This window comes from Calonectris borealis, chromosome 3 (genome assembly GCF_964195595.1).
Source record: "Calonectris borealis chromosome 3, bCalBor7.hap1.2, whole genome shotgun sequence".
NCBI lineage: Eukaryota > Metazoa > Chordata > Aves > Procellariiformes > Procellariidae > Calonectris > Calonectris borealis.
This window is the reverse complement of record NC_134314.1, coordinates 15538920-15565747: the sequence shown is the minus strand read 5'-3', so window position 1 is coordinate 15565747 and position 26828 is coordinate 15538920. Positions and strand designations below refer to the sequence as shown.

The window sequence follows — 26828 nt, the reverse complement described above, 5'->3', positions numbered from 1 at the left end:
ACAGCCACTTCTGAAGACTCCCCTGCCAAGACCCGTCCCGATGAAGGAATCCCTACAGCCTCATTGGAGCCCTGTTCAGAGGCGTTTCTCTCTACCCAAAGCAGGTACCTTCAGGACAGTCTTCTCTATCAGGGTCATTTCATTATTAGCATGCTCATTTCCCCCTACCCCTTGAAAACAAGCATCATCCAAACCCACAGGTCCTCACCCCAAAACAACCCTTCCCCCAGTTCTGACCCTCTCCTGTGCTGGGGTGGGAAAAGGGGAGCCAAGACACGGCCAGCCCCTTGGCATCGCCCTGTAAAGGCTGCAGCTCCGGGACTGAGCCCTGCTCGCCCTGTCCTCTTCTTACTGCTGGTTTACGTTGTATTGGTTTTTTTTGGGAGGTGTTAGTTTCTTAGTTGCTTTTTTTTTTTTGCCGTTGTTTTAAAGGGATTCACAAACAACACCCTGACAAACTCTAGGGAGTAAACGCCAGGCTTGTTATGAGTTCAGGAAGCCGCTCATCACACTTTAATATATATCCAAGCTCCTGTTATTTAAACAATAAAAGGGGAGCGGGTGAAAAAGCCTAGCAGACCGCAGTGGTGCTGGGCGGGGACAGACCGACCTCATTCATGGCTTTCTCTGTGCAGAGCGAAAGGGTTTACGTTTTCCCTCTGCCCCCCCGCCTCGTTTTAATTTTGGGATGGATTAAGACAAGCCGGGAGAACTCCTCCCACCCGACTGCACCGGGAAGCAACCGCTTTTGCTCCCGTAAGTACGCGGAGACCCACGCTGCCCGGAAAAAAACGTTTCTTCATTGAGAAAAAAAGCACGCCCGCCTTGAGCTCCGGCGCCAGCACATGTAGTAATGCACCCGGCATCCGCGCCCGGGCGGCGGGGGCCGGACTCTTCTTTCAGGGGCGTTTATTCCATTATTGGCATTATTATTATTTATTAATTTGTCATTATATTAAAATTAATTAGTTGACATCTCACCCCCAACCGCAAGGGCAATCCCCCGAGAGGCTGGACCTGCCGGAGCTCAGGCGGCGGGGGAGCGGCGGTCAGCACCGCGCTGGTGCGCGGGGCCCCAGCCCGGCGGGCTGCCCCCAGAGCCCCCGGCACGGCCCGGCGCAGCTCGGCGGGGCTGCGGAAGGACGTCTCACCTTGTTTACCCCGAGCGCGGCTGGCGGCGGGGGGAGGCGGCGGGCGGCCGGGGCGGGGCGGGGCGGGCGGCCGGGGCGGGGCGCGGCGCGGTGGGCGGTGGGGCCGGGCCGGGCCGGGCCGGGGCGGGCGGCGGCGGCGGGGCAGTCAGCCTGCGCGCTGGGCACCGTGCGGGCGTGCGGCGGCCGGCAGCGAGGCACGGAGGCAGCCAGCGTCCCCGCCACGTAAGTAGCGATTAATACGCCGGGGGGAGACGATGCCTTGCTGAGGGGGATCGGCGCGGCCATCCCTTTCCTCGCCCTTATCCTACCCCCAAGGAAAAAAAAGAAAAGATTCAAACGAAATCTGCTCCCTGCATTTTTTTAAGCGATTCCAGTTTATTCCCCACCCCCGGCCTTTCGTTTATTGCCCCTGCAGTAAGAAGTCAGCCCCCTTCTCGCCGTGCTGGTGTTTCATTTCTTTGTGCGTGAACTACATTAAACCGCCGCGAAGGCAGCGAGCCCCCCAACAAAAATCCCGCTCTGCAGTGGAAACGTGAAAGCGTTCCTCTTCCCTCGCCCGCGGTTGCACTTTTTGTTCTGTCGAGGCGGCCACGACAACGGCAGCGCGTTCCTTTTGGCCGGCGCGGAGCGGTGCGCGCTGCCCCGCGTTCTGCTGCTGTTCGCCCTGCCTGCGCGGCCGGTGCGCGGCCCCATCCGCCGGGGCGGCTCTGCCGAGCCTCCCGTCGCGCCGAGCGCTCTTTTGTCGGCCCGGCCGCTGCCCTCTCCAAGTTAAATGCTCCCTCGCTATTTCGCGGGGCATTTTCGGAGCGCCCCGGGCGCCAGCGGCGCGGCTCCCACGCCATCTACAGCCCGGCCGCGGCAGCGCGGCTCTGCCTCGCCGTAGGAGAGAGAAAGGACGATCCCCGCTGCGCGCAGCGCGTTACCTAACCTTTTGTTTTCGCCCGCGCTGCGCGCCCCGCGGGAGCGGCGGCCGCCGAGGCCCGGCCGCGCCGCTCCGCGCCCCGCGCCGCTGCCGCCGCCGCCCCGGGTACCGGGCGCCGCTGCCCTGCCGCCGCGCTGCTCCGCGCCGCTCCGCTCCGCGCCCGGCCGCCGGCGGGAACAAAGGGCCGCGGGCTGAACGCTCTCTCCCTGTGCCCAGGACGCGGCGCTGAGGCTGGTCGCCCGCCGCCGCCGCGCTCCCGCTCCCGCCCCCCCCGCCACACAAAGGCAGCCGCAGCTGGACGGGCGAGGGACCGCGCTCCACGCCAGGGCTCCGGTGCAGCGTCTCGGCTGGTCTTCTCCATACTCATGAACATACAAAGGTCAACCCCTATCACGATAGCACGATATGGGAGACCGCGGAATAAAACCCAGGATTTTGAGGAGCTCTCGTCCATACGGTCCATCGAGCCAAGCCAGAGTTTTAGCCCGAATCTAGGCTCGCCGAGCCCGCCGGAGACCCCGAACTTGTCGCATTGCGTTTCTTGCATCGGGAAATACTTATTGTTGGAGCCTCTCGAGGGAGACCACGTTTTCCGAGCCGTACATCTGCACAGTGGCGAGGAGCTGGTTTGCAAGGTAATACCTCTCCTCCTTGTTCTCCCCCTGGGTTAGCCCGCTGTCGCGTGTGGGTTTCCTGTGTCTTGCAGGAGGGCCACGCACGGTCGTGTAGCTCAATTATTAAAACAGTTGAGAAACAAAAGGCAGGGAGACAGGATTAAAGGCGCATCCTGTAACTTTTCCCTCTCTCTAGACAATGGCCATGTTAGAGCGGTGGCCCGGAGCCAGTTCTGCCTCTTACCCGGGGGATATTGTTCTGGAAAGAGCCGTCCTTCAAGTAGGTCTTAACGTGAGTTCAGATCAGGAGAAAGCCTCATCTTTCTCACTCTCACTTTTCAAAATGGAGTAGGGAATCCCCAGCTAATTTTAAGGTGTTGGGACCTGCTGGCTTCCTTGGTTTTTCCTGTCCCTTATTCTGTGAGTTGGGGTACAGAAGAGGATGGAGAAGCAGGGGGAGATTGCCATCAGCTTTGTCTTAAAAGTGATTTAAAAAAAATCCACATTGAATTAATCAGCCTGAGCTCCCTCACCGTGGAGGTTGTTTGCAAACAGCATCCTCCCCCATTGCACAGCTGAGCAAGAATAAAACCTGCACACCTACGTTTTTTAGAAGAGCAGACAAAATAGCTATCCCACTCTTTGTAGCCTGCCTGCTTTTCTCTGCCTCCTCCCAATTTGCTCCTACTATTCAAAGGTGAGCTGTGGGAAAAAGAAACCCACATGCGTGCACGTCTGTGGAGGGATGTTTTTCTCTTTTCGGGCTGAGGGAATATTTTTCCTTTGTTCCTAAATTGCGATTTGCATTGTCTGTAGTGAGCCAGACTTATGCCCAGCAAACTGAGGCAGTACCCAGTAGTAGTTTTTATAAGTACGTAGTGAATTGCAACCTTGCAACACACGCTACAGTGTTTGTATTCTTCCCAAAATACGGAATTGTATAGCTATTTGGCTATCTTGGGCAAATTTCTAATGTCGAACTAACTGCAAAATGGAAAAGTAGACGTATTATAGCTTATTTGTATTCCAGGGATTAATGATAGTATTGCTGACTGTTTCATACTTTCTCGTACTTGATTCATAAGAAGTTATGGACCAGGCTGTAGCAGGGAAGTGAAAATAATTGCTCCTGTTTGCTATCTGTAAAGATTGGAGTTCAGAGGGCAATTTAAATATGCTTACTGATTGAGTTATAAAACCTGATGTTAAGGCAACCTAGGACTTTGTGTGATTATTTAGGGGAAAAAAGGGCCCGTGACTTTGCAAAGGACTCATATTGCATGCTTGAACTGAATGCTTTGTTACTAAACTGAAACAGAACATGAGAATTTCTAGAATGAAAGCCCTGCTCGGTGCAGTAGTACAGTGCAGCACTCTAGGACATTGGCATCTTTTCATGAAATAAACAGATCCCACAAAGCTGCTGCTCTGCATGAAATTGTAGGTGAACTTGCATAGCAAGTAGTAAAGCGGGGGCTATGCTCTTCTTTGTTTCCTGTTTGGTTTGCAGGATTAAGGCACTGTTTTGATAACAGTATGAACAGCATAACTGCAGCTCACAGAGAGTGGACTTTATTTTTTTTCCTTCCCTTTAAGCTGTATGTTTTTGAGCTGATCCTGACATTTGAATAATACCAGGTTTTCCATATGTGTGAGGCACTACTTCTAGCTGTGCTCCAAAAATATGATCTTAGCTTGAATTGCTAGTTTGTGAATACGCAGTTGTCAGTCCCGAACTCATATTAATTTAATGCGTGCTTTAAAATGCCTGCAGTATCATGACTATTTGTGAAGTAGCCTTCCGGCTAGGAGACCTGCTATCTAGTATCTTATTGAGGATGCTCTTAAAGATTGCTTGCAGAAACATTGGTTTGGATAACAGACACATACTGATGATTCTCAAGATTCATTTGGCTGCACCCACTGACTGTACAGATGCCGTTATTTGCTTCAAGGCTTTGTGGCATCCAAACAATGGTAACTTCTCACTTCCAATTCCCAGCAAGAACTAAATCAAACTGCAGCTTATTGGACATTTGCTGAACTGAGGCCAGGGATCTTAAAGCTGGGATACAAAGAAGCCCTTTATAAAAAGTAGTCTAGATTGTAGCAGTATGATAGCCCTTCCCATCTCCCCCCTTTCAAACATAGTACTGGTACATATCCAGACCTACTTATTTAACGTCGTCTGAGAACCACAAAATGTAACTAATTTATATCAGGATAATCTGGTTAGGAGAGAATTCTGGAAAGGCTTTTTTTCACATGAGGGTTTGAGCTACACGAATGTTCCTGCTTAGATTTTATTTTATAGCAGCCGCTTTGTAGAAGAGCCATTCACTTACAATGTAGTAGTTATGAGTTTTGAGATCCAAATGTCAATGAATTCTCCTCTGGAATGAATTACACACCAGGGATTTTAGCAACACCCCCTCCCCACCCTGGTTCTGCACACCATGTCACCAGAATGCCTCAGTGCTAATCTACCCCCCGTAAAATGTGTTGGATCTGTTTGGCAGTCTGCCTTTAAGGTTGTTTTTGCCTGTGCTGGAATATAGCAGCACAGGTACAGGGTGGGGAGAAAGAGGTGTGTGAGGAGGGGGTGTCTCAATTTCTTGGGGTTTGGGTCCTTTTCTGCAGAAGGAGTTTGTTAGGATTGCACTCTGAAGCATTAAATGACTCGGGTTTTGAAGCCTCAGGTAAATTTTGATTGAACTCTATCTCTCTCATTCAGTTTTGAAAGCTTTTTAAAGCTTCAAAGCAAGCAGGGAGATTTGCTTCTTGGAGAGGATACAAGTACCCACTATTGGAATACAAATACTAGAACACAAAAACAAGAAAAACAATTGCAGTTTAAACCAGTTTGTTAGAGATTTATACCACTTCTTCATTTTTATGTTCAGTTAGAATGACACATGACTACCTTAAATTCTTTTTACCAAAGTAACAAAGCACCCAAGAGTAAGTTACATATTAATAGAATTTTTATGCTGGTGGAAGTGCTAATCCCTTGCTTTGTAATACCTCTGGAGCAGGTATAATTAAAAATAAAAATCACTCCTGTCAATACTTTGCTCATACTCTCTTTTAGCACGCTGACTTCTGTTATTCTCAATGAAGTCTTTCTTCTTGTGATGTGGGCATTTCTCAATTGACTCAAATACTGATTCATTCATCATCACTAGATTATAGTAACTTTTTATATTTGGGTTTCCCAGCAGCCGTTTTAATTCTTACAGCTCATTCATAAGATCAGTGATAACATACTTACTAGTAAAGGGACACTTTGCTTTTAATGGGGCACTTGAATGAAATGCAGAGAGTTCAGGGTGGTTTTGTCTTTGCCTTTTGAAGGATGTTTGTCTGCACTCCAACAGGCAGGGCTATTTCCCCGGTTGTCCTTCTGATCTTATAAACAGCCATTGTAAAACTGAGACTTTGAAAGTGAAAGTGACTTTGCTGTTTGTCAGACATGAAAGAAAGGCAGGAAGTAAATATGAATAGTGCTAGATGATACTTTAAACCTGAAAATCCTTAAAGTTCTAATGGGTTAATAAATTCAAGAGAGAGAGGCATGTGGATCAGGGTGGATTTAGTATGACAGCTTCTCTCTATACAAAGCTGCTGGCCATATTCTCTATGAGTTTATTTGGATGGAAAATAGAAGATAAACACGTTTCCTTCTAAGTACTGCTCCTGTATGTCACTGGTCTTCAGAGCTTAATTCAGATTACATTCTAAATTTGATCAGCTATTAGCTAATGAAACTATTCTTGCGACAAGTTTTGAAGACTAGCCTTTCCCGTCAAGGTTATGCAGATGTTCTGTGTGGGGTTCTCTAGTCTGTTTTGTCTTGTCCTCAGTGCCGTGGGCTTGTGACATCCTGTTTACATCGGTGCAGCTTCAGCAGCAGCATAAATTGTACTTAAGAGATGGTTCTGTTAACGGAATTAGATGTACCGTAACTTCACTGTCCTTCGTGTCGCTAACCCTGGCTTTACTGTCATTGTTCCTGCAGGTGTTTGATATTGGCTGCTACCAGGAGTTATTAGCACCATGTTTTTGTCTGCCTGCGCATAAAAATATCAACCAAATTACTGAAATAATTCTTGGGGAGACAAAAGCATATGTGTTCTTTGAAAGGAGCTATGGGGACATGCATTCGTTTGTTCGTACCTGCAAGAAGCTTAAAGAAGAGGAGGCAGCCAAACTCTTCTATCAAATAGCTTCCGCTGTTGCACACTGCCATGATGGTGGACTGGTACTGCGAGATCTCAAGCTGCGAAAGTTTATTTTCAAGGATGAGGAAAGGTAAGAGTCTCCCTTACTTTACAGGTGGGGGTGCCTGAGGTCAGATTCAGAGTTACAGGATGCTGTGCCCTTTTCACTGTCACCGTACAGTTCCTTTGTGGTACACAAGGTGTTACACTTTCTTTATTTCCCTCTGCAACCTGATCACAACCATGGGATGGATGTGCCATTTTACCTTCTGGCTTAGGCTTTGGAGTAAAGTAAGTACAGAGTGCCATTTGCATCTGTGCGTGGCCTCTGCATTTCCACCTAGAGGAGCACCCTCGTCCCTAAGGAGGGGACATCTCCTGAAGGAAGGCTCTGCATAGATGTCTGTAAGAGCTCCATTATCATAAATGCTGCTGGCGTTAAAAGAGAGAAGGAGAATGAAATGGCTCATTCCAGTGAGGAGGTGTGAAGAGGAAGAACAGCCGAGTGGTTAATGTGGACATAGGTTGGAGGGAAGGGCCACCAGTGCTTTGAAGGACTGCTTTGAGGACAGCTTTTGACTTCCCATGCTAGGAAGGGTCTGGAGACTGCTTCTGAGAGTATTACGTGGTCACTGATCATACTAAGACTAAAACTGCCTTGCTGTGTGGGTACCTGTTTTTAGTATCAGAGCTGTTGTGGTGCTTGGGGAGCTACTCTTTTTTTTTGTTGTTTGTTTGGTTTTTTAAATCTCCTCCTGGCGCACTCTTGTCTCTCAATAAATGGTTGGTAAATGATTTGGGGAAGGAGTATGGGAAGACAGGGAAAGAAATAACACTAGATGCTCTGGGTAGATTGTTGAAGTGCTATTTCTGATGCTGAGCTATAGTTATACTGTTGTACCTGTGGAAACATCGTATCTCTTTCCTTGTGGTTATCAGTTTTCATTATGTTACATCATGTATTCACTTGCAACTTCTACATAAAGCACCGAGTAATGAACACTGTCAGATTAATGTCAGGCAGAGGAATTAAATTGGAAGATGACCATTAAGAAAAAAATGAACGTAAACGGGGGCAGAGCATGACTTTTTGCTTCTTTGTTTCTTGGTAGAGGATGGGGAGATGTTTTTCCCTTTTAGTTAAATCCTGTAAATTGTCTGAAAGCTTGCTCAAACTGTTGCAGAGTGAAATGGATGTTCTGGAGAGCTTTGTTAAAAATAACCAGTGCATATCAGTTCCATTTGGGGCTGTTTGGGGAAGTTATAAGCAACAGCAGAGACACGTAAATTTTCTACAGGCTCAGTAAGTCCATGGTCTGAGAATTAGAAAAAACTTAATTAATTCAGTCAGAAAAGAGAAATTCCTGGCCTTAAAATAAAATGACAACCATCTATCCTGTTTAAATATTCTCTACTTAAATTTTATTACAAGTTGAGTTTTGCAAAATAAACTTCTCCTTTTAATCTCTTTACAAACTGAAAAATAAAAGGCATATTTTCACTTCTTAATTCAGTTCAGGCAATTCTCTGCAAAGCAAATAGCTATTCCCTATTTTTCTACCGCAGCCCCAATATATATGATTACCCTTTCCTCCTCTTGAAATAAAAAAAGCCTAAAATGAAACTAGCTTAACGTCCATTCAAAGAGAAATGCAAAGCAGATAGATGTAAACTGCACTTTCACAACTTTTACTCTGAGTTTAATAATTAAAGACCATTATAGCACCTTTGATGCAGATAAGAAGGAAACTTGTACGAAAGAGTTGAGGAAGGGATTGTTTTCTGTTGTAGCTGATAACGTCCTAATGTTAAAATGGATTTTTTTCCTGGGGATGTATATAAACTTGTGTGGTTTTGTACGAAGGATGGGACTCGGAGAAGCCCTAGGGCTCACCCTAACTTTCTGCTCTAAGCGAAGGCAGCGTGAGCTCAGGGCAGCGCGGTGGGCGCAGACGTGGGCCCCTGCTGAATACTTTTAAACCTCTACCCTGCTGCTTACTAGGAACTGAATGCAACACGAGGCACAGGGCCAAATCCTTTTGCCACCCAAGAAGAGTGGTGCATACTATAATAGCAGCGTTTGCTTTTATGAATGTTTTTAACGTAACTGCAGTCTGCAAAATCACACAGTTACTCACTTTTGAACAATGTCTTCTAATTAAACAATAATTCACTTTAAAGGTCAAATACTACTGGCTGGTTATTTTTAAGATAATCATAATGCGGTTTTCTTCTGGATGTAATGTTGATTTGTAAGTAGAGAGGTATTGTAGTCCTTTCTCTGCTGAATAAACAAAGATGAAATAGTGTGAGATAGAAATAGAACCAAACAGCGACTGTCTTTTTTTTCACATGCTCTGATCATCAGACTGTTATCAGTCATCACTTTCAATCTGCTGCTATATTTAGGCTGAAAAATCTTCCTGGTCCTTCTGGGTTCACGGAGGTGTTTGTGTGTTGCTTGTACCACTCCAAGCTCGCCTTTCCCTGAGGTGCTGGTGCTGTGAGGATGCCGCGTGCTGAGCAGCCTGCCGTTCAGAAGCTGCCGTCGGCGGCAGTGCCTGGGAGATGGGTGCTGCACCATCTATTGCTCTTTGATACTGGTAATGAACCAAGGAGGAAGAAAAGAGGTGAAAATGATGTTTCGAGAAACGTGCATGAACTCCGCTGCTGCGTGTTGCCTGTTCTTCAGTGGAGCTCTTTCTCAGTAGTTCTTTTCCTAACTATTTCTTCAAGGCTGTTTTTCTGCAGTTCACCTTTAATACCTACTGCTTTGAAACTGTCTCTTATTGAAGACTCTCGCAGCTTTTATTTTGGTAGAAGAAAAGATGGGAAATCCAGCATGCAGGCAACACATGAATGGAAAACTCACTTTTATTTTTTTAGTAAGATACTTCTCTGCTCTTAGCTGAGAGCTGCCAGACTGGAGGAGCCGGAGAGAATGTGAAGGATATATGGAAGCAGTTCCGTTTGTTTAAAAAACAAAATCAATTAAAGCGTTTCTTAGTACATACTCTTTTCATTGTTCCTAATGATACCCTGGTAGTTCGATAGGAAATCAGAGCTCCTGGAGTTTTGCAGACTGGTATATACAGCATTGAAACTCTTTCCACCTCATTTCCATTATCTAAATTACAGCTGGAATTTGCAAAGATTTAGGCTCCTGATCTAGCAGCAGTCATGAGTGCTCTTTGCTCCTCCTGATGTCGCTGCTCAGAATGCATGTTATTTGGATGTTGCAGACTGCAGTGCCTTGGGATGTCTGTAATGAACTGGGAAGTAAGAAGGTGGAAAAAAGTAATGTTGGAGGCTGGTAGTGCTGAGCATTTTGCAGGGGTCCTAATTTTACTAGTGGTGTTCTCTTGATGTGCTAAATGAAAGGTAGACTGTGGTGGCGTGTTATGTCTTACTACGCATATGTGTAAATACATCAGCACTTAAAATGAAATCCAAAATTCCACAGTGTAGAAACAAACAAAAATAATTTGTCTGTGTTTCAAGGTACTTTATCTATAGCTTCTTTTAATCCTGAACTGCAGAAATTTTGAAGATATGGTAAATTGCCTTCCATGAAAATGATGTGTGCTGTTGCCAAACACCTTAGGTCTTTTGTGGTTTTGGTTTTGTTTTTTTTCTTTCCATTTCGTTTAAAAGAACGTTGGGGGATTGTGTTTTTTGGGATATGTGTGTGTGTGTCTGTGGTCTTTTAGTATTGAAATTTCAGAGCTAAGCTCCTTAAACCTGCAGCTGATCTTGATGAAGCCGAACTTCTAAGACATTACAGCATGGCTGGAAATGTTTTGTAAGACTGAGTTAGCAAGCAGCAGCACATCCATTAAAGAAGGGCAGTGACTTTCAGAGCACTGAAAATATGGAAAAGAACACTGACTTGCCATGCTGGGTCTCACCAGACTTTCTAAAGTACCTATAAGATTCTTGAATATTTTAAAAATTGGGTCCTTAAACTTCTAAATAAAACTTGAATCCAAAACAGTAGAGATGAGCTAAGATAAAACGTGGTTTTGTATGTTTTCTGCTTCCATGCATGTTGGTCATTTTTTCTTGTCCTGGATATTAAGCCAGGTCAATATTGATGTTGTGGGGCTTTTGCTTTTGATTACTTTTGCTGTGTTCATGTCATGGTATTTAAAATTTCCCTTGTACAGCCTGTCCTCGTAGGAGGCCCTTGAGTAGAGCGACTGTGTCCTTCTCCTAGCTGATGTCCCATAAGGATGTTGCAGGGCTTTTTGAGCTGTGCTGAAAATAGCACTATACACAGTATATAGCTAATAAAGCAGTTCATCAGTCTGATATATAGCAGATGCTTTGAGAAAGAGCCACCTCAAAGATCTCAGAATTGAATCAAGCATTTCTGTGTTGGTTGTTCCAATGGTTTTCTTAATACAAGAACATTTCTGCTGTCAGGGAATTATTAATTTCTTTAGTGCGTTTTTAAGCCTTTAATTATATTAAAATATTAGCTGTCGTAATATTTGAAGCTTAAAGACCTTGTACATTCATCATACTTGTTGAAAGGAAAATTAAAATAATTTTGGTATTTAGATATTGTAATTTTCCTGTATTCTTTGAGTAAATATGAGAAATGGTAGGCAGGTGGGATTCAGTAAAAACAAATAGAATTTGACACTTTTTGCTCTGCGCCAGGGGAATGCAGCCAGTACAATACACTAATTTAGAAATCCTGTGTTAGCATAACTTATTTATTTGGTGCTCTTAGAATGTTTTTATTTTTCTTTCTTTCCTCTAGAATTTCTCAGCTTTGAGTGGATGATGCTTTAAGGTGACCCAGTTATGTTGTTTGCAATCCTAGTGATACAAACCTGATCCCACAAAAAATAACGCATATACTGACCAAGTAGATCTTTCATTTTCTTCTAGTTAGCAGTAAGTTTCCTCCCCAGCATTTGTCAAATTGTAAGGCAGTCGGCCGCTTTTTCCCCATGGTGTTAGAGCTTGCTGTTTTACTTACGATTCAGTAGAGAACAGGTAAGTTAACGCTTTCCCTAAGTCCTAGAAAGAGAGCCCTAAAGTGGAAGAAAATTAAACAAAACAGGAGTGCTCTTTAAATACCAGAAGATGTAGAAATAAAACCGGTCTTCATCTGTTTTGTCATTTAAGCACTTCACATTACCCTGAATGGGGCCACAGGACCAAAGAGCATAACTTCTTCAATAGTGGAGAATCATAGATCAGATTTCAACCCAGAAATTATTATTCCTAGAATATGGGGAGGAAGGCAAATTTCTTCACAGGCAGCAAATCTCTGCTGTCAAACTTATGATAGAGGATGAAGCAGTTGCACAACTGTTTTCCACGGAAGGGTTCGTGCTCCTTTTTGCCTTCATGTGGTTTGGTTACTAAGCCTCTGTTTTCTCCTGGTGTTCCTGGGAGCAACGCACTTTGGATTTGTTGGGTATGTAGTACCTTTCCCAGCGGGGCGTGGGAGGCTATCTGCAGATTTTGAACATCGCACCAGCCTTGTGAAGTGCTTAAATCTCCTCCCGAGGGCATAGATAGTCATAGAGGTTAAGTGCTATGCCTAAGGTTCATAAATAAAAGCAAAAGCCAGGGAAAAGTTGACTGCTGGCTGGCCCCAAGATGAGGACGGGAGCTCCAATGGACCTTGAGTCAGCTCAAGGCCCTTCAGTGAGACCACGAGTGGTGAGAGCCTGTGCTGTAGTACCCGACTCTGGAGTTTGCAGAAGGGTTTTACCCTTGGACTGTGCTGTCTTTTGTATTTGGCTCATAGTTGGACGCGTATCTTTTCTTCTTCACTCTTTCTTCAGTCTTTTCCCTTTGCAGCCTTGTGTACTAGCGCTGCTGAAGGGTGGTGTTGAGGTGCAGCCCCGTGCCGTGCTTGGAGCAGGAGGGGAGCCCTGCTTGGGGGCCTGCCTTTAGGCTGGGCTGTACTGCTGCAGGTTGTCCCCATGTCCTGCCCGGCCTCCCCAGCCACGCTGTGTAACTTTCTGAGAGGTGCCTCTGGCTGAGCGCTGTGTTCCATGTTGGCTGTAATGCCAGATGTGGTCGGCGTGGTTGAGTGCCTGTCATGAGATGCCCGTTACGGGATTGATCTCTCCGAGGATAGGTGCTCTGCAGTCCCTGGAAGTAGATGTCTCTTGAGACATCTTGCATTAAGAGTTCAAGAGCAAGTCATTTTGAAGACGTGAAAACCTCCATGTATAGACTCGGTGCAAAATATTCTATGTTGATTTTTGAGTGAAAACTGAGGATGTCTGTGGACGTCTGTGCTGGGGGTGAGGAGGGGAGGCAGGGAGCCCAGCTAGCGGCAGCTGCAGTGGACTGTCATGGTGAAATTCTTCTACTGCCTTTTTGTCTAATTGTCCTTATTACCACACCGTGAGATTACTTCAGGCTTGGGAGGGAGAGGAAAGGCAGAGATTGTAAACAGGAGCCAACCTGGGGCGTATTTAGTCATAAGCACCTGCTTTTTGGTAGAGGTATATTGCTTGGAGACAGGTTTACAGACATCTAAGGAAAAGGTTTCCAGTGGCCTTGTGAAATAATGGCCCTGCTTTATCTTAGAGGTGCTGAGCACCCACTGCAGGCTCAGAAAATGTAGGGCTTTTTTCACAAACACAGTTATGTTAAAAAAATTTTGGTCTCCTTTCCCTGAGGAGCTTCACCATGGGTTGTATGAAAAGACCTAGAAAAGGTGGTGAACACAGCATACAGTTGTGCCTTTTAAAACAGCAGAGCCTTTTAAAACTCTGACCTTCAATGGGATCTAAAAAAGTGAGGTGAAGTACCTGCCGTGAGCCAGGTGCTTATCAAATAATGGACTCCTCGCAGTATTGCAACAGAGCCTCTCCGTGGAAGGGTCTTCATTGGATTTCAGAGCCCGCATGCCAACACACACATTGCTACCTACCTACTTTTTGGGGAACATGTTATCTCCGAAGGCAATAAAGGCATGGAAGAAACTAAGCATATGGCATACAGGACAGGCTGTTCCCAGCAATCCTATTTGAGTGTTGTAAAGCTGAGGTCTTTGGGCCCCCAGCCCCTCCTGGACGTGTGCGAGGGGGTGGTCTCAGAGCATTTTTTAAGTGGAAGTCTGTAGAAAAAAAAAGACAGCTTAAAACAGGTTAAAAGCCCTAAGTTGCTGGGTCCTGCATGTCAGCAAGGGGGTGCGGAGCAGGGCTGAGTGTGCTGGTAGCATCCCTTTGGAGGAAGGGTGGGGAACATGTAATTTTTAGAGGCTTCCTCATTCTGCGGAAGTACCAGTGAGGGAATCTTCCCTTAGGAACAAGGTTCGTCCTGTAAACCTATACTGCCTGCAAGTCCCAGTTGTCTTTCGAAACATATCCTTGAGCCTGTTTCATTATGCAAGAGCCTGTTTGTCTGACAGCCTTTGTGCAGGTTTTGTTTTTTTTTCCCCTGAAGTTGCGTAGGATGTTGTGTGGTGGACTCCCAGGCTGTGAGCTGTTACGCACTGGAAGGGATCTTACCGTGAAAGAAGCAGGATTTAAATTGATGGCATAGCGTTTCCCCTCTGATCCCGTGTGCCTTGCTGCCCCCGGAGGAGATCGGGTAGTTCTGAGTTCAGAACGAGCCTTTGCACCGAGCCACAAATCATCTGCACGGGGTTTCGTTAGCCGCCTTCCCCATCTCACTGTCTCCGCGACGGCAGCCTACTTCTGCATTATTTAGGAGAGATTCCCATAGTTTAAAAAATCAATTAACAAAAGATAACTGTTTCCAATGTCAAGCTTCCCTTTTATTTTTTTTTTTTTTCTTACTTGTGACTAATGGCATGATTGCATTCATCTTTATGATGGGGTGCTAGCAGCTGACCTTGATTAAATGACCTGTGAATTATTGGCCACATAGGAGCAATCCCTGATCTACTGGGCAGTTGATGGCTTGAGTGCCTCTACCTAGGGAAAGGCTTTCCTGGCCTCAGTCAGAGTAATGTTGAAATATGAGGTGGCATTGCTTGGGTGCCTTCAGTTTTTATGTGTAGGGGGGGATATTGTGAGGCACCTCTTCCCTTTAAAAGTTGCCATTTTATATTTACCTGTAGTCGTGTTAATGAAATGGCAATTCAGATGGCAATGACAGTTGTTTTCTGATCTCTGGAGGCATCAGGCTGCTACATAGAAGCTGTAAATCTGGATCATCTAATTTTGACCCAGCCTGAATAGCAAGTGGATGATATACCTGGAGTGTCCATAGCAGGATGGCTCCTTCCATCTTCTCCCAAAGCAGCTGATCTTGCTGTCGTCTCGGGGATGATGCTGTGCTAAAATTGTGGGTCTGGTCTGCAGTTAGTGTTTCCAAAATGGTAACAGTGGCTCAGCTGTGGTTCAGGTGTTATTTCCCATACAGATGGCTTCAGGGACAGACTAGAAGCAACTGCTTTCATTGATTCAGGCATGGGCTCCTTTACTACTGACTGTTTATTCACTGCAGTTGAGATATTTTCCTCTGAAACACTCAGACTTTCAGTCAGTATTTCTGCTTTAAATGTGCCAGGTTGTTTTTTTTTTTTTTCTCCTGCCTTATGAGCTTAGAGCCCTCTGAATAATTCCACTGATTTTGGTATGGAAATTGTGTTTGCTTTTGGAGAGCAAGTGTGAATGCTGGGTTCTTACAGCCCTGACTTCGGTGTCAAAAGGCAGGATAGCAATTTGCCAGTAGCCCCTAAGCTCTGCAGGGAGGAATGATGCGAATCACTCTGAAAAAAAGTGTAGGATGTGCAACTAAATCGTCTGCCAGAGACGGGTGCTAACTCAGGAGGTTGCATTGAAGAATCTTCTGGAAGACATTTAATTGATTAGGTTTTGTTACATTACTGAAGAGCAAAGTCTGAATGCAGTCAAGTAATGAATGGCATATTGATAAGAAATTCAGAGTGGTATTGTTTTTCATGGGTTTCCCTGACGGTTTCTATGGGGACAAAGACGCATTTCCCGTCTGAGTGCTGCTGCTGCCCTCTGATTGCACTTCTGTGGTTTCATTCACCAGTAATGGGAAAGCATTCATAGGCAGAATAGCTTCCCCTTTTTAAATAGCCATGATTCAGGCTTGTGTTTTTTTTTTTTAATGCATTAGACTAATGCAGTGTTTTATCAATGATCTGATAGATGCATAATGCTCTTTTTCCAAGTGCTTATTCAGGGTCTGCATTAAAACTTGAAATTATGTACTGTAATTACGTAAGCCTTGACAAAAGTCTTTGTTGCCCTACAGTATGTGTACAAAGTGATTCTCATCCGGCTTTGGCAGTAGCTTACATTTGAACTTTAGGGATTAATTTTGTTGCAACCATTTGAATGGTCGAATTCGAATGCCGATGCTTTTGGAAAACTTTTTTTCTCTTGTGGGGGTCCTTCAGTTGACTGATGTGAGTTAATTATTTAGAGAATGAGAGTTTTTTAGAAATGTGACTTCTAGAAAAAAAGGGAATGATTTTTGTTTGTCCTTTTTCTGCTCTGTGATGGGAGGCACTTCAAAGCTGATTGTGATTTCACATCTCAGTGTTTGGTTTTGAGTCTGTCCCTTGCCTGCCAAGTGTCGAATTTAGGGTTGTCCGGTTACTCTGCAAGTGGATGCACTCCCCACCCTTTGCTGTGGAGGTTCTGTATTCTCAGAAACTACTTGCAATTTTGAGGGTCTGTTTGTTGTTGTTGGCTTTTATTCTTTTTCCTGGATATTTGATTTCAGTGCTTCCTCTGAGAGAGAGTGTGTGGGGGAGAGAGAGATTGCTTCTCATCCAGCATGTCTCTGCATTTCTGTGTATTTAGACTCCCCTCTTTCCTGTTTCCTCCCCCCCCAAAAAAAAACCCAAAAGAAAAAAGCTCTCTGGCTTGCAGAAAATGGAGCTCTTTTAGGCAATGCTTGAAATGTGGAGGAAGGGAAGGCCAGCCAGAGCTGGAAGCTATTTCTTGCAGAGATGGGGTGCTGTGCGCTGGGAAATAGCGGCTCCTGAGCCAGGCTGCTCCTTTTTGATTGCATGAAAAAACGGGAAATGACTGTAAAAAGGGGAGTGAGACTTGCTGTTTACACCTGCGTATCATCCAGTTCTAGTACGATTACAGACTGTGTTCTGTATGTGAGGCTGAGGTACGTGAAGTCATCCGTCATTGGTGGAAACAGGCTGGAGTGGGTCTTCCCAGCCCCGGTGCTGGCTCGCGGTGAGGGGCTCCGGCAGAGCCGAGCCAGGGCCCTGGCAGCAAAAGCTTGTGAGCGCTTCTGTGCACCGGCTGTGCCAAGCAGGTGAGCCGGCGAGCCCTTGCCTTGCTCCTGCGCTCTCCTTGCTGTAAGGATGGAAAACCCGTGTTGTCACCTTCTGCAAAGACATCCGACCTTACAAATGAAAATGAGAACACCCAAGTTGCTTCTGGTAATTGGGAGGGGGAGAAAGTCACACTGAGGCCGTGTACCTGGCAGTACGTGCTCAGGAGATGCAGCTCCTGCAGTTTGCGAGGGAAATGCGTACCTGCGCGGAGTGGCGAGTCCAGTGCTGTACCTGCGCTGGAGCACTGCCTCGTCACAGAGGAGCCATTTCACCGCTTGTACCTTATACACGAGGGCGTTACTGGTTGGAGGTTTGGGGGCTGGCGAGGAGGAAGAAGGAGGACTGAAGGCTGTGTTTTTGTTTAATTTGGGACCTTTTGTTTCCTCAAAGCTTGTCAACTCAGCAGGATGAAAAACCTGGTTTGAGTGTTTGCTTCATTTGGCCACAGCCTATGGAGGAGCAGGCAGATAAGGGCCAGCTGTTGTTCCATTTGCTTGCTTAAACAAAACCCACTGTAGCATGCGTGGAGGGCTGCAGGCTCCAGCACCTTGCAAGAAAAGCAAGACAGGGTTAAGGCTTTTTTATGCTGCTTCTGTTTTATTATCAAGAAATGATTTCTCCTGTTGGAGAAAAAGATGAATTTTTTGACACACCTTGCAGTCTGCTCTTTGTGGTTTTGTACTGCGTCCATTGTAGAAAATAAGAGATTAGGGAATTCCAATAATTTTCTCTAATATAAAAGCTTCTCATTGAACAGTTTCTCTAAATTCTTTGGCAACTCTCAGAAATGTGAAATAGGATGGGAGAGTAAACAGCATTTCCCTGCGCTGTTGACACTGGGATGGCAGGAGAGTGTGTGGAGGGGGTGTATTCCCTCCTGTAAGTTGTTCATAAATAGCATGATCTGTCCCGCTCCCTGTGTGTGTTCTGCTTCTGTTAGTTAGCAGGAGTGAGTTGATGCTTTCCTGTCTGGCAAGTTCACTGACTTAATGCATGTTTGAGTAGCTGGCCTCACCGTTTTATTGCTACACATACTTTTCTATGGAAAAACTGAGGTGGGCAATGCAAATGGAACCAGAACTCATGTCCCTGCCTTCCCTTTCATTTCCTCCTCTCTGTTCTCTGCCCTCCTTGGGCATGTTTTTTACTCTGGGTGTTTCTCCTAACTGCTTTTCCTATGCTGTGCAGGTGCAGGAACATGTCGAAGCTGAGCATCGTGAAAGGACTCTTCTCTAGTCACTCTCCTGTTTCGGACCCTCTGAGCTGTGTACAGAGGGAAATTGCTGTGGTCTTGATAATTGTAGTTAAATTTTTCCTTGCAGCCAGCTTCCTGTGTGAGGTATTGCTGCTGTAAAGTATTGTTTGAGTGCTAATGAGGGGGTTGTCCATCACCAGGAGAAGTGCTGTTAGGCTGGCAATGGGTAATTAATCAGGAAGCAGGTGTGTTGCGCAAACCCCATCAGCATCCTCACTGGAGGAGAAAACACTGGCCTATTTAAGGAGAGAAGGAGCTGCCTTGACACACTGTGCTTGGGAGCCAGGTATTCCGAATTCTGTATTTATGACTTCCTGATTCGAGGCACGTTGCCAAAGGGGCTTTCACCTCTGCTAGTAAACGTCTCTAGCTGTTGAAAATGTCCAAGTGTCATTATGAGAGTTTATGGCACAGTTGCCTCTGGAGTACTCCACGGAGTAAAATGCTCTTCTGTTGGTTCAAAGAAGATAGCGCTGAGCTGCCCTGGAACCAAGTCTAAGCCAAAGCTGGCCCAGCTGCCTTTTGCAACTCAAGCCCAAGCAATGTTGTCTTCAGTAAACATTTAAGAAACAGGGCTCTCCTTGTCTGTTTTAATGCCTGTTAAATGATGTGCTTTAGTCAAGAGACGCGAGTTCTGCTTTCTGGGATGAAGTTCAGTCCCTGCCTATGAATGTCTGTGGTATGGGAACGTGGCCATGACACACGGCTAAGAGTGATCAAACAGACTGGTGAGGTTGAGGGACGAGGACAGTAATACCCAAAGTTGAGTTATGATCCCAAGTTGTTGAAAAGAAAGCCTGCACTACTGCTGGATCACTCTTCCATCCAGATGCACTGGACAAGTCCTGTTGCGTTGTAGTGATTCTGCTCTCAAAACCAGCCGTTGCTGGCAAATAGTCTAAAGGGTAATTGGTAATCCTTTTGGATGCCTTTAACAGGGACAGATTTTTCAATATAGTTACAGACGCCAGGAGTGAGAATTAAAAGAAAAGAAAGGTTATGTTCATCTAGTGCTATGACAAGCAACTCGGCATCATTTTTTCTGCTCCTGTGTGATATCCATAAGGGAAGAAAATTCTCTTGCAGAGATAATTACTGCAGCACAATGACAAGTTCACAGTGCTTTGCAGGCAGGAGGAGTTTGCAATCTAGATAAGGCATCCCTGTCATGTCTCTGCAAGCCCTTTGCTAGCCTCTCTGTTCATTCCAACATGAGGAGCTCCTCGGGTTCGGCTGGGTAGATAAGCTTGCTGTTAATCTTGGCGTTCAGCTCATCTGATCTCTCTGTGCCCAAAAGTCTATTTAGGAAGACTGAAATCTGTTAAAATTGCTCTTCCTTAATGCTGGGATAAAGAAAAATGTTGGTTGGTCAGAGAGATCATTTAGGTCAGAGTGACCGTTTTATTCCTGTTAAACCTTGTGGAATTACAGGTGCAAGTCACTGCTCACCAGTGTGAAGGTGTCAAAATAACTGTGTCTAGTTAGGGCTAGGCTTGTATTTGGGCATGAGTCCTACACAGGTACATTAGAGTGCAGCCAACACAGAAAAAGTTTTGAGGTTTATGTCTCCTTTTGGAAATCATGTCCATGGAAAATTTACCAAACACATGAATATGGCAATTACTTTTGTCTTTTTAAGACCTTACTAATGAGTTTACTGGACATTTACTGTATTTGAAATCTTGTAGCTGGGTGTGTGGCAGTATTCCCTATACGTCTCTAATATCTCTAACCAGTACAGAAGAGACAGTATCAATTATCTGTAACAAGTGCTGTGAGTGGGATTTTAAACTGATGCGCTTCTGCGGTTGTTGAATTTGTAGAGTATTACTGTGATAACCATGTAATTGTAACCAGCTAGGAATTTGTGTTTTGATGTTTGCTTACCTTGATGGTTTTGGTTTTTCTGCCCACAGGACTAGAGTGAAATTGGAAAGCCTAGAAGATGCTTATATTTTAAGAGGAAACGATGACTCTCTTTCTGATAAGCATGGATGCCCAGCCTATGTGAGTCCAGAGATCTTGAACACAAATGGCAGCTACTCTGGCAAAGCAGCGGACGTATGGAGTCTAGGTGTCATGCTTTATACCATGCTAGTTGGACGCTATCCTTTCCATGACATTGAGCCTAGTTCCCTCTTCAGCAAGATCCGTCGTGGGCAGTTTAACATTCCAGAAACTCTATCCCCCAAGGCAAAATGCCTCATACGTAGCATACTGCGTCGGGAGCCATCGGAAAGGCTGACTTCACAGGAAATTCTGGACCATCCATGGTTTTCTACAGATTTTAATGTATCGAATTCAGGATATGGTGCTAAGGAAGTATCAGATCAGCTGGTGCCTGATGTCAACATGGAAGAAGACTTGGACCCATTCTTTAACTGAGCACAAAGACTGGTGTTCAGAAGGTACACAACATGGAGATGGACACATGAAGGAGCCCTTCCTGACCGTGTTAAATCACATCCTGCATCAGCCTAGCTTGGTAGCAAAAGACACTCAGAGGTCCTCGGATTGAGAAGGAACCTCCACAAGGAGCTAATATAACAAATGTAGCATGGGGACAGATTGGGGGGGCGGGGGGAGCTTGCTATCAGGTTAGATTGATTTGGAGGAGAAAAGGCAGCATGGAGCAATTGTAGCTTCTCACCTTTTTGGAGCCAAGGAGACTGCACATGCCAATTCTGGTGCAGCTGTATCACTCCTGTTTCTGTTCCATTAAAAATAGTGGTAACTCACAAAAAATAGAAACTTTTTTGCCTCAGCTCACATCTTGGCATCGCACTGTTAGATATTTAACTTCAGCCATTATTCAGGGAAAGTACAATTGGCTAACATTTTTTTTTAATCGGATGTCTAATAATTAATGGGATTAATTTAAGAAAAAAATTAGGTGCACAAAGACGGACATGAAAAGTGGGTGCTAAAAACAAACAAAATTTCAGTTCATGTCTCTTGATAGCTATTTTCAACTCATTTCTTCTAAATAAACTACTTAATATTCTTGTCAGGAAATGACATTTTAATGCTTTGTTCCCTTAAGGGGAAGTAACTCTCATTTAACAAGCTGTTCTGTTTTGTGTCAAATGGTTTGTTGCAGGAAGCTATTATAACTCGAACTTCCAGATGCATTACTGCTATAATAGGGAAAAAAAAGAAGAAAACTGTATAATTTTTTTTTTAAAGATATGAGATACTGGCTTCCATATCTGCCATGCTGCACGTATATGACTAGAGAGGGCAGAAAGCCCTTAATCGTGTCTTTATCTGAGAACCGATCTCTTCTTTAACTGACTGGCCCACATGTAAATAGAGGGCTCTTTATTATTGAAGAAGAGTATTGTGGGTTTTTTTCTTTGAATTCCTCTCAACTCGGGAAAAGAATTGTTTGGGTTTGATTTTTGTTTATGTCCAGAATAAGAAATAAGAGGGTATTAATAAGCTGAACATTTATATTACAGATATTCCTCTTGAAACATACACAGTAATATGCACCTTTTGTATTGTCAAGACTTATTCTATTTATTGAAGAAAATGTCACAGTAGTGATGTATTAAGCCAGTACTTCAATTACGGGTTGACTTGGGATGACATGTTACATGCTGTAGTTAACACACTTCTTTTCTGTTCAGGTATTTCTGTCCCTAAATAACTTTTTATTTAGCTTCTTTTTCTAGATAGCTTTATTTGATTTAGACTGGCAAATGTTTTTATTACTGCTTTTATATTGCTGTATGATATTGAAATCTCTTGGCATAAATATTTGTGTTTCCAGTACCTCAGTTGTTCTGATATTACTGCCTGTATACGTTTTGTGAAGTGGTCATGTTTTTTGGGTAGGTACATGTGGACTCTGTAGTATGTAAATGTTACTTGAATTTGTGCTTAATTATAGTATGTGGCATGTGCGTACAGCTACTTGGCATTTGACGTATGGATGCTATTTGCCTGCCTTGCAGGAAAGTTATGGTCCCACTCTCAAGAGGATGTTTCACAGTTCTTTATCAAGAGACAAAGCTAGCTGCAGCTGACCTGCCTTGGTTCTATTTTGGTAACTAAGAATATAAAGGAGTAATGTTTTTACACTCTGAAGATGGTGCTGTGTCAAGAAGGACTTTTTTTTATTTTATAAGTACCTTATAGGAGGAAAGATTGGTGATGTGCATGGTGGGGTTTTACTGCCTCTGGTGCTTTGTCATGTATTTGGTTTAATGTTTTTGTCCTAATCTCTTCAATAAATAAAATTGTGCATATTTAACTAAACTTCAGTGGTGAACAATGTTCTTACTGAATGTCTGAGGTGCTGCAGGAGTTTGCTCTGTTAGGATCATTTAGCTGGTATTTTTTGTGCTGCTAACAAGCTCTTGCCAGACCTGTGAGCTGAGAAAGCTTAGCACTTACATTTACAAGGTAACACTGTAAGCCTTTTCATCAAAAATTTTACCGCTTGCTATGAATGAAACTGGCTTTTATTTTGTTTATTTTCTTTTGGCTTGTTCCTACCACTTACCAAGCCCATTTACCTTTTTCGAGGAGGGTATTGAAGTGCAGTGAGAACTATGTCTTTTTGGCGATGGTGATTGTCTCTTTGGCTGATGAAGAGAGATACCAAAATGGAGCAAGCTGGCACTTGCACTTTCCAAAGTCCTAGAGAAATGTGCATCTTGCATTTGCACCTCAATTCCAGAAAGGATGAATCTGAAACAGCACCTCCTAATTTACTGTCTTTTATTTAAGGCCGGATTCTGTTTCTGTCATTCATCTTGGATAATAATTAATAGATGCAGGTAATGAGACCACATAGAAGTGCATGTGGAGTAATAAGGTGCTTTGTGAACATACGGCAGGACAAATGAATCCTAGTCCATTAAGAAAAGACCATTTGAATTGGGCTTTGATGTGAACCAGGATGCAGTCAGTCTATTTTCAGCAGCTCTATGGTTTGAAAAAGCTATAGGTGGCTGATGATCACCCCTAAAGAAACCCCCCAGCTCCAAACCTCTCCACTTCAAAATAAGTATTGCACCAGAACTGCTAGCACAGGGATTACTGTCAGGCGGGCTAACTTTGTGCTACATGATTTCATCCTAGGTAATTCCTGGCATGTGTTGAATATTTCAGTCAGTAGGTTGAAAATTAAGAAGGTTGATTATAGCACCAACCAGAAAAGTTATTAACATGTAGAAACACTTGAAGATCAGTTTTTAAATGATCTGTAAGCCTGCAGCCAAAGTTTAAATTGCTTGAAACTCTTTCAAATCAAACTCCCACAATAAATGTGCTTTATAGAAAAAAGCAGATTGTAATCAGTCATAGAGAAGGGGTGGGGGGAGCGCTGAGGCTTTCCCTCTCCCCCACTAAAACTTATGTGAACGGCTTCTGTTCTGTTTGGGTGGAAGTAGTTAGACCTTATTTTACAGCAACCTGCACGCTTGCTTTTTCACTGCCAGTAATTATACGAAAAATGCGGCTGACTAATGATTGCTCGTTTGCAGTGAATTTTTTATTTGAGGCAAAAGCTTTCTTGGTGTTGCTGCGGAGGAATCCTTTGGCAGCTGAAGTCAGCTTTGTAAAATGCTGAAGGGGTGCCTTGTTTTCGGAGCTTCCTTGTCCCTAAAGTGAAACCTGAGAGGGGGATCTGTAATTCAAACAGCTGATTTCTGGCTCTTTTTTTATTCCTGCTTCATGGGTGCTGTTAATGGAGTAGGGGTACAGCACTGCTTCCTGCAGAAATGCCTCAACAGCTTTCTTAGCGCTGCTCAACCCTCGATTTGGGTAGCAACTGCAGTGGGATGCAGGATTTTGCTGCGCAGAGACTGTCGGATGGGCTTAGCTGCCTCTGGGTCCTGGGGAAAGGGATGATCTTCTCACAACTGTGCAGGGTGAAAAGCCATGTCTACAAACAAAACCATTTCACAGAATGTGACCCTATGGCAGACTTTGGGAGCAGAGGCCCCCCAGCCCCTCTGTCTCCTCTACCCCTCCCAATTAAAAAAAAAAAAAAAGAAGGAGAAATTTTTTTATTTTGTTATTTACCACAACGTTTATTTTGTCAGTGCAGCACTGTGTGTGATTTCAAGCTACAGGCTTTTCTTCAGGACTGCACAAACAAGTGACAATTATTCCTTTGGCACCATGATGTCATATAACCTGATCCCTTAGCCTTACTGAGGTGTGCATGTGTTATGGGGATAAACAAGTCAATTAAAAATGCATTCTCTTAGAGAGGAAATAACCTTGGTAAACCTGTGTTTCTGAAAAGGAAAAATTAAAAAAAAAGCCCAACCCAAGCCCCTAAAACCCCAAACCACACTTTCCTGGCAGTCAGAGGGGAAGGGTATGAAATGTGATGATGCCAAGGAAAAATTATTGGGAAGGGGAAAAAATAATACTCCTCATCCTGAAATGATTATGTTGAAATTTGGAAATGTATGAGTGAGCTCTGTGACTAATAGCATAATGAATAGCAAAAGAATTAGTAATGATCAGTTCTTTATTCTTAAAGTTTTGTCTAAGGTTTCTATGAAAAACTTGCTAATTTAATAAGTGACAGTGTAGCTAACAACTTAACTAGCTTGTAACTTTCCTATTCTTTCAGTAGAAGCAAATGTTGAAAATTGGTAACACGATGAAACAAATTGAAATCAAAGTGTAAGTAAAGCGGGGTATAAATGACCTGTAATATGGTGTAATTCCACTGGAACATGAAAAACAACTGAGGAAAATTTCTCTCAAAAAAAGAAAAAAAAAACCTTAAATCAGGCCAGTTCTGGCACTGATTTTTGCTTTTTCCAATGTCCTTGATGGTTACATTCTTGGTACCAGTTTCCATGCCTCCATTTCTGCTTTTTTGACTTCTGAATTAAGCCAATTTAGGCTATTTGCTTGAAATTTTGATCCTCGTGAGATAACTCCTCAGAGGCCCCTATAGAAGTTTGAAACTCTAGGCCATATTTGGCTTGGAAAGTTTTAAGTTTATTGGTGAGTGTATATAAATGTGAGGAAAAATATATTTACAGTGATGGGAGTGTAAATCCTGAGAAATTCATTTGATATTATTTGCGCTGATGTAAATGAGTGGAATCCATTTCTTAAGGGCCTAAATGAGCCTGACTTGTGTGCTGAGAGGTGTCATTTATTCTAGTTATTATTCAATTTAAATTCGTTTAGACTCCTCAAAAAATGGCTCAGGACAGGAGTGGATCACGTTGTTCTGGCTCTCCTGCCTCCTTCGCACAACATCCATAGCCTGCAGGGGAAAAATAAAATAATCTTGGTGTGGCAGCTTGTGGAAAGTAATAGGTTAGCTGCTGCATTCATTTCTGCTCAAGAGATTAAAGCGTAGTTGCAAAGCTGGTGCTGACATCATTCCAAGCACACAAAAAGCTGACGTCAGTTATACAGTATATTGCAAGGTGTTTATCTTCATCTGATTAGGTTAGCAAAACGCATACTGCAAAGGCAGCACACAAAGAAGGAAACGGGGTGTTTGTCCGTGCTTCCCACTCGCCCTCTGACACCGGAGTCGGTCCTGGAAAGACTGAAACACTTCGTGCTCAATAAGGCCTCTGTAAAAATCTGTGGAGCTACCATTGGGCTTGACTTTTTCCCATCTTAATCTCCAAACATCAGTTTGTTTGAGGTGGGTATTGGGCAGCCTCCCTGTCAGGGAAGTCCAGATCTGAACTTTTCGCCTCCTCAAAGCCACTCAAAGTGACAAAGGGAAACGGGATGCTGTGACACAGCAGTGCAAATGCTGGTCTTCTCTTCTGCGTGCTCATCGAAGAGTGCGTAATCGGTCAGCAAGGAAGGCAGGAGAGCTGCTGCCGGCTGGCGAGTAGCAGGGCGGGAGGCTGCTGCCCCTGCCCGCTGCCCCTGCCCGCTGCCCCTGCCTGCTGCCCCTGCCCGCTGCCCTTGCCTGCTGCCCTTGTGCACTGCCCTTGCCCACTGCCTGCTGCCCCTGCCCGCTGCCCTTGTGCACTGCTCTTGCCCACTGCCTGCTGCCCCTTGCCCACTGCCTGCTGCCCTTGCCCACTGCCTGCTGCCCCTGCCCACTGCCTGCTGCCCTTGCCCACTGCCTGCTGCCCCTGCCCACTGCCCTTGCCCACTGCCTGCTGCCCCTGCCCACTGCCTGCTGCTCCTGCCCGCTGGCCCTACCCACTGCCCCTGCCCCCTGCCTGCTGCCCCTGCCCGCTGCTCACTGCTCTTGCCCACTGCCCGCTGCCCCTGCCCGTTGCCCCTGCCTTCTGGCCCTGCCCGCTGCCCCTGCCTGCTGCCCCTGCCTGCTGCCTGGAGTGTGCAGGCAGCACCGGCTGCTGCCATGGGAGTCCAAGTTACGCTGCCTCCGCTTCCCCAGTCTGCAGGAGCGTGCTGGAGATGTGGAG

General features: G+C 44.8%; 1 protein-coding gene across 1 annotated transcript; it reads left to right on the top strand.

Annotated features, from left to right (window-relative positions):
• Positions 1-1282: 1282 nt before the first annotated feature.
• On the top strand, positions 1283-22707 carry TRIB2 (tribbles pseudokinase 2). The gene is made up of 4 exons (XM_075145032.1): positions 1283-1373; positions 2290-2708; positions 6706-6998; positions 20361-22707. Exons 2-4 carry the CDS (start codon positions 2439-2441, stop codon positions 20827-20829), a joined length of 1032 nt encoding a protein of 343 aa, XP_075001133.1. The 5' UTR covers positions 1283-1373; positions 2290-2438; the 3' UTR covers positions 20830-22707.
• Positions 22708-26828: the final 4121 nt, after the last annotated feature.

Coding starts and splice junctions, on each gene's coding strand:
- TRIB2 (XM_075145032.1), top strand. CDS start 2,439: ATGAACATACAAAGGTCAACCCCTATCACGATAGCACGATATGGGAGA. Junction 2,709..6,705: donor GCGAGGAGCTGGTTTGCAAG/GTAATACCTCTC, acceptor TTGTTCCTGCAG/GTGTTTGATATTGGCTGCTA. Junction 6,999..20,360: donor ATTTTCAAGGATGAGGAAAG/GTAAGAGTCTCC, acceptor TTCTGCCCACAG/GACTAGAGTGAAATTGGAAA.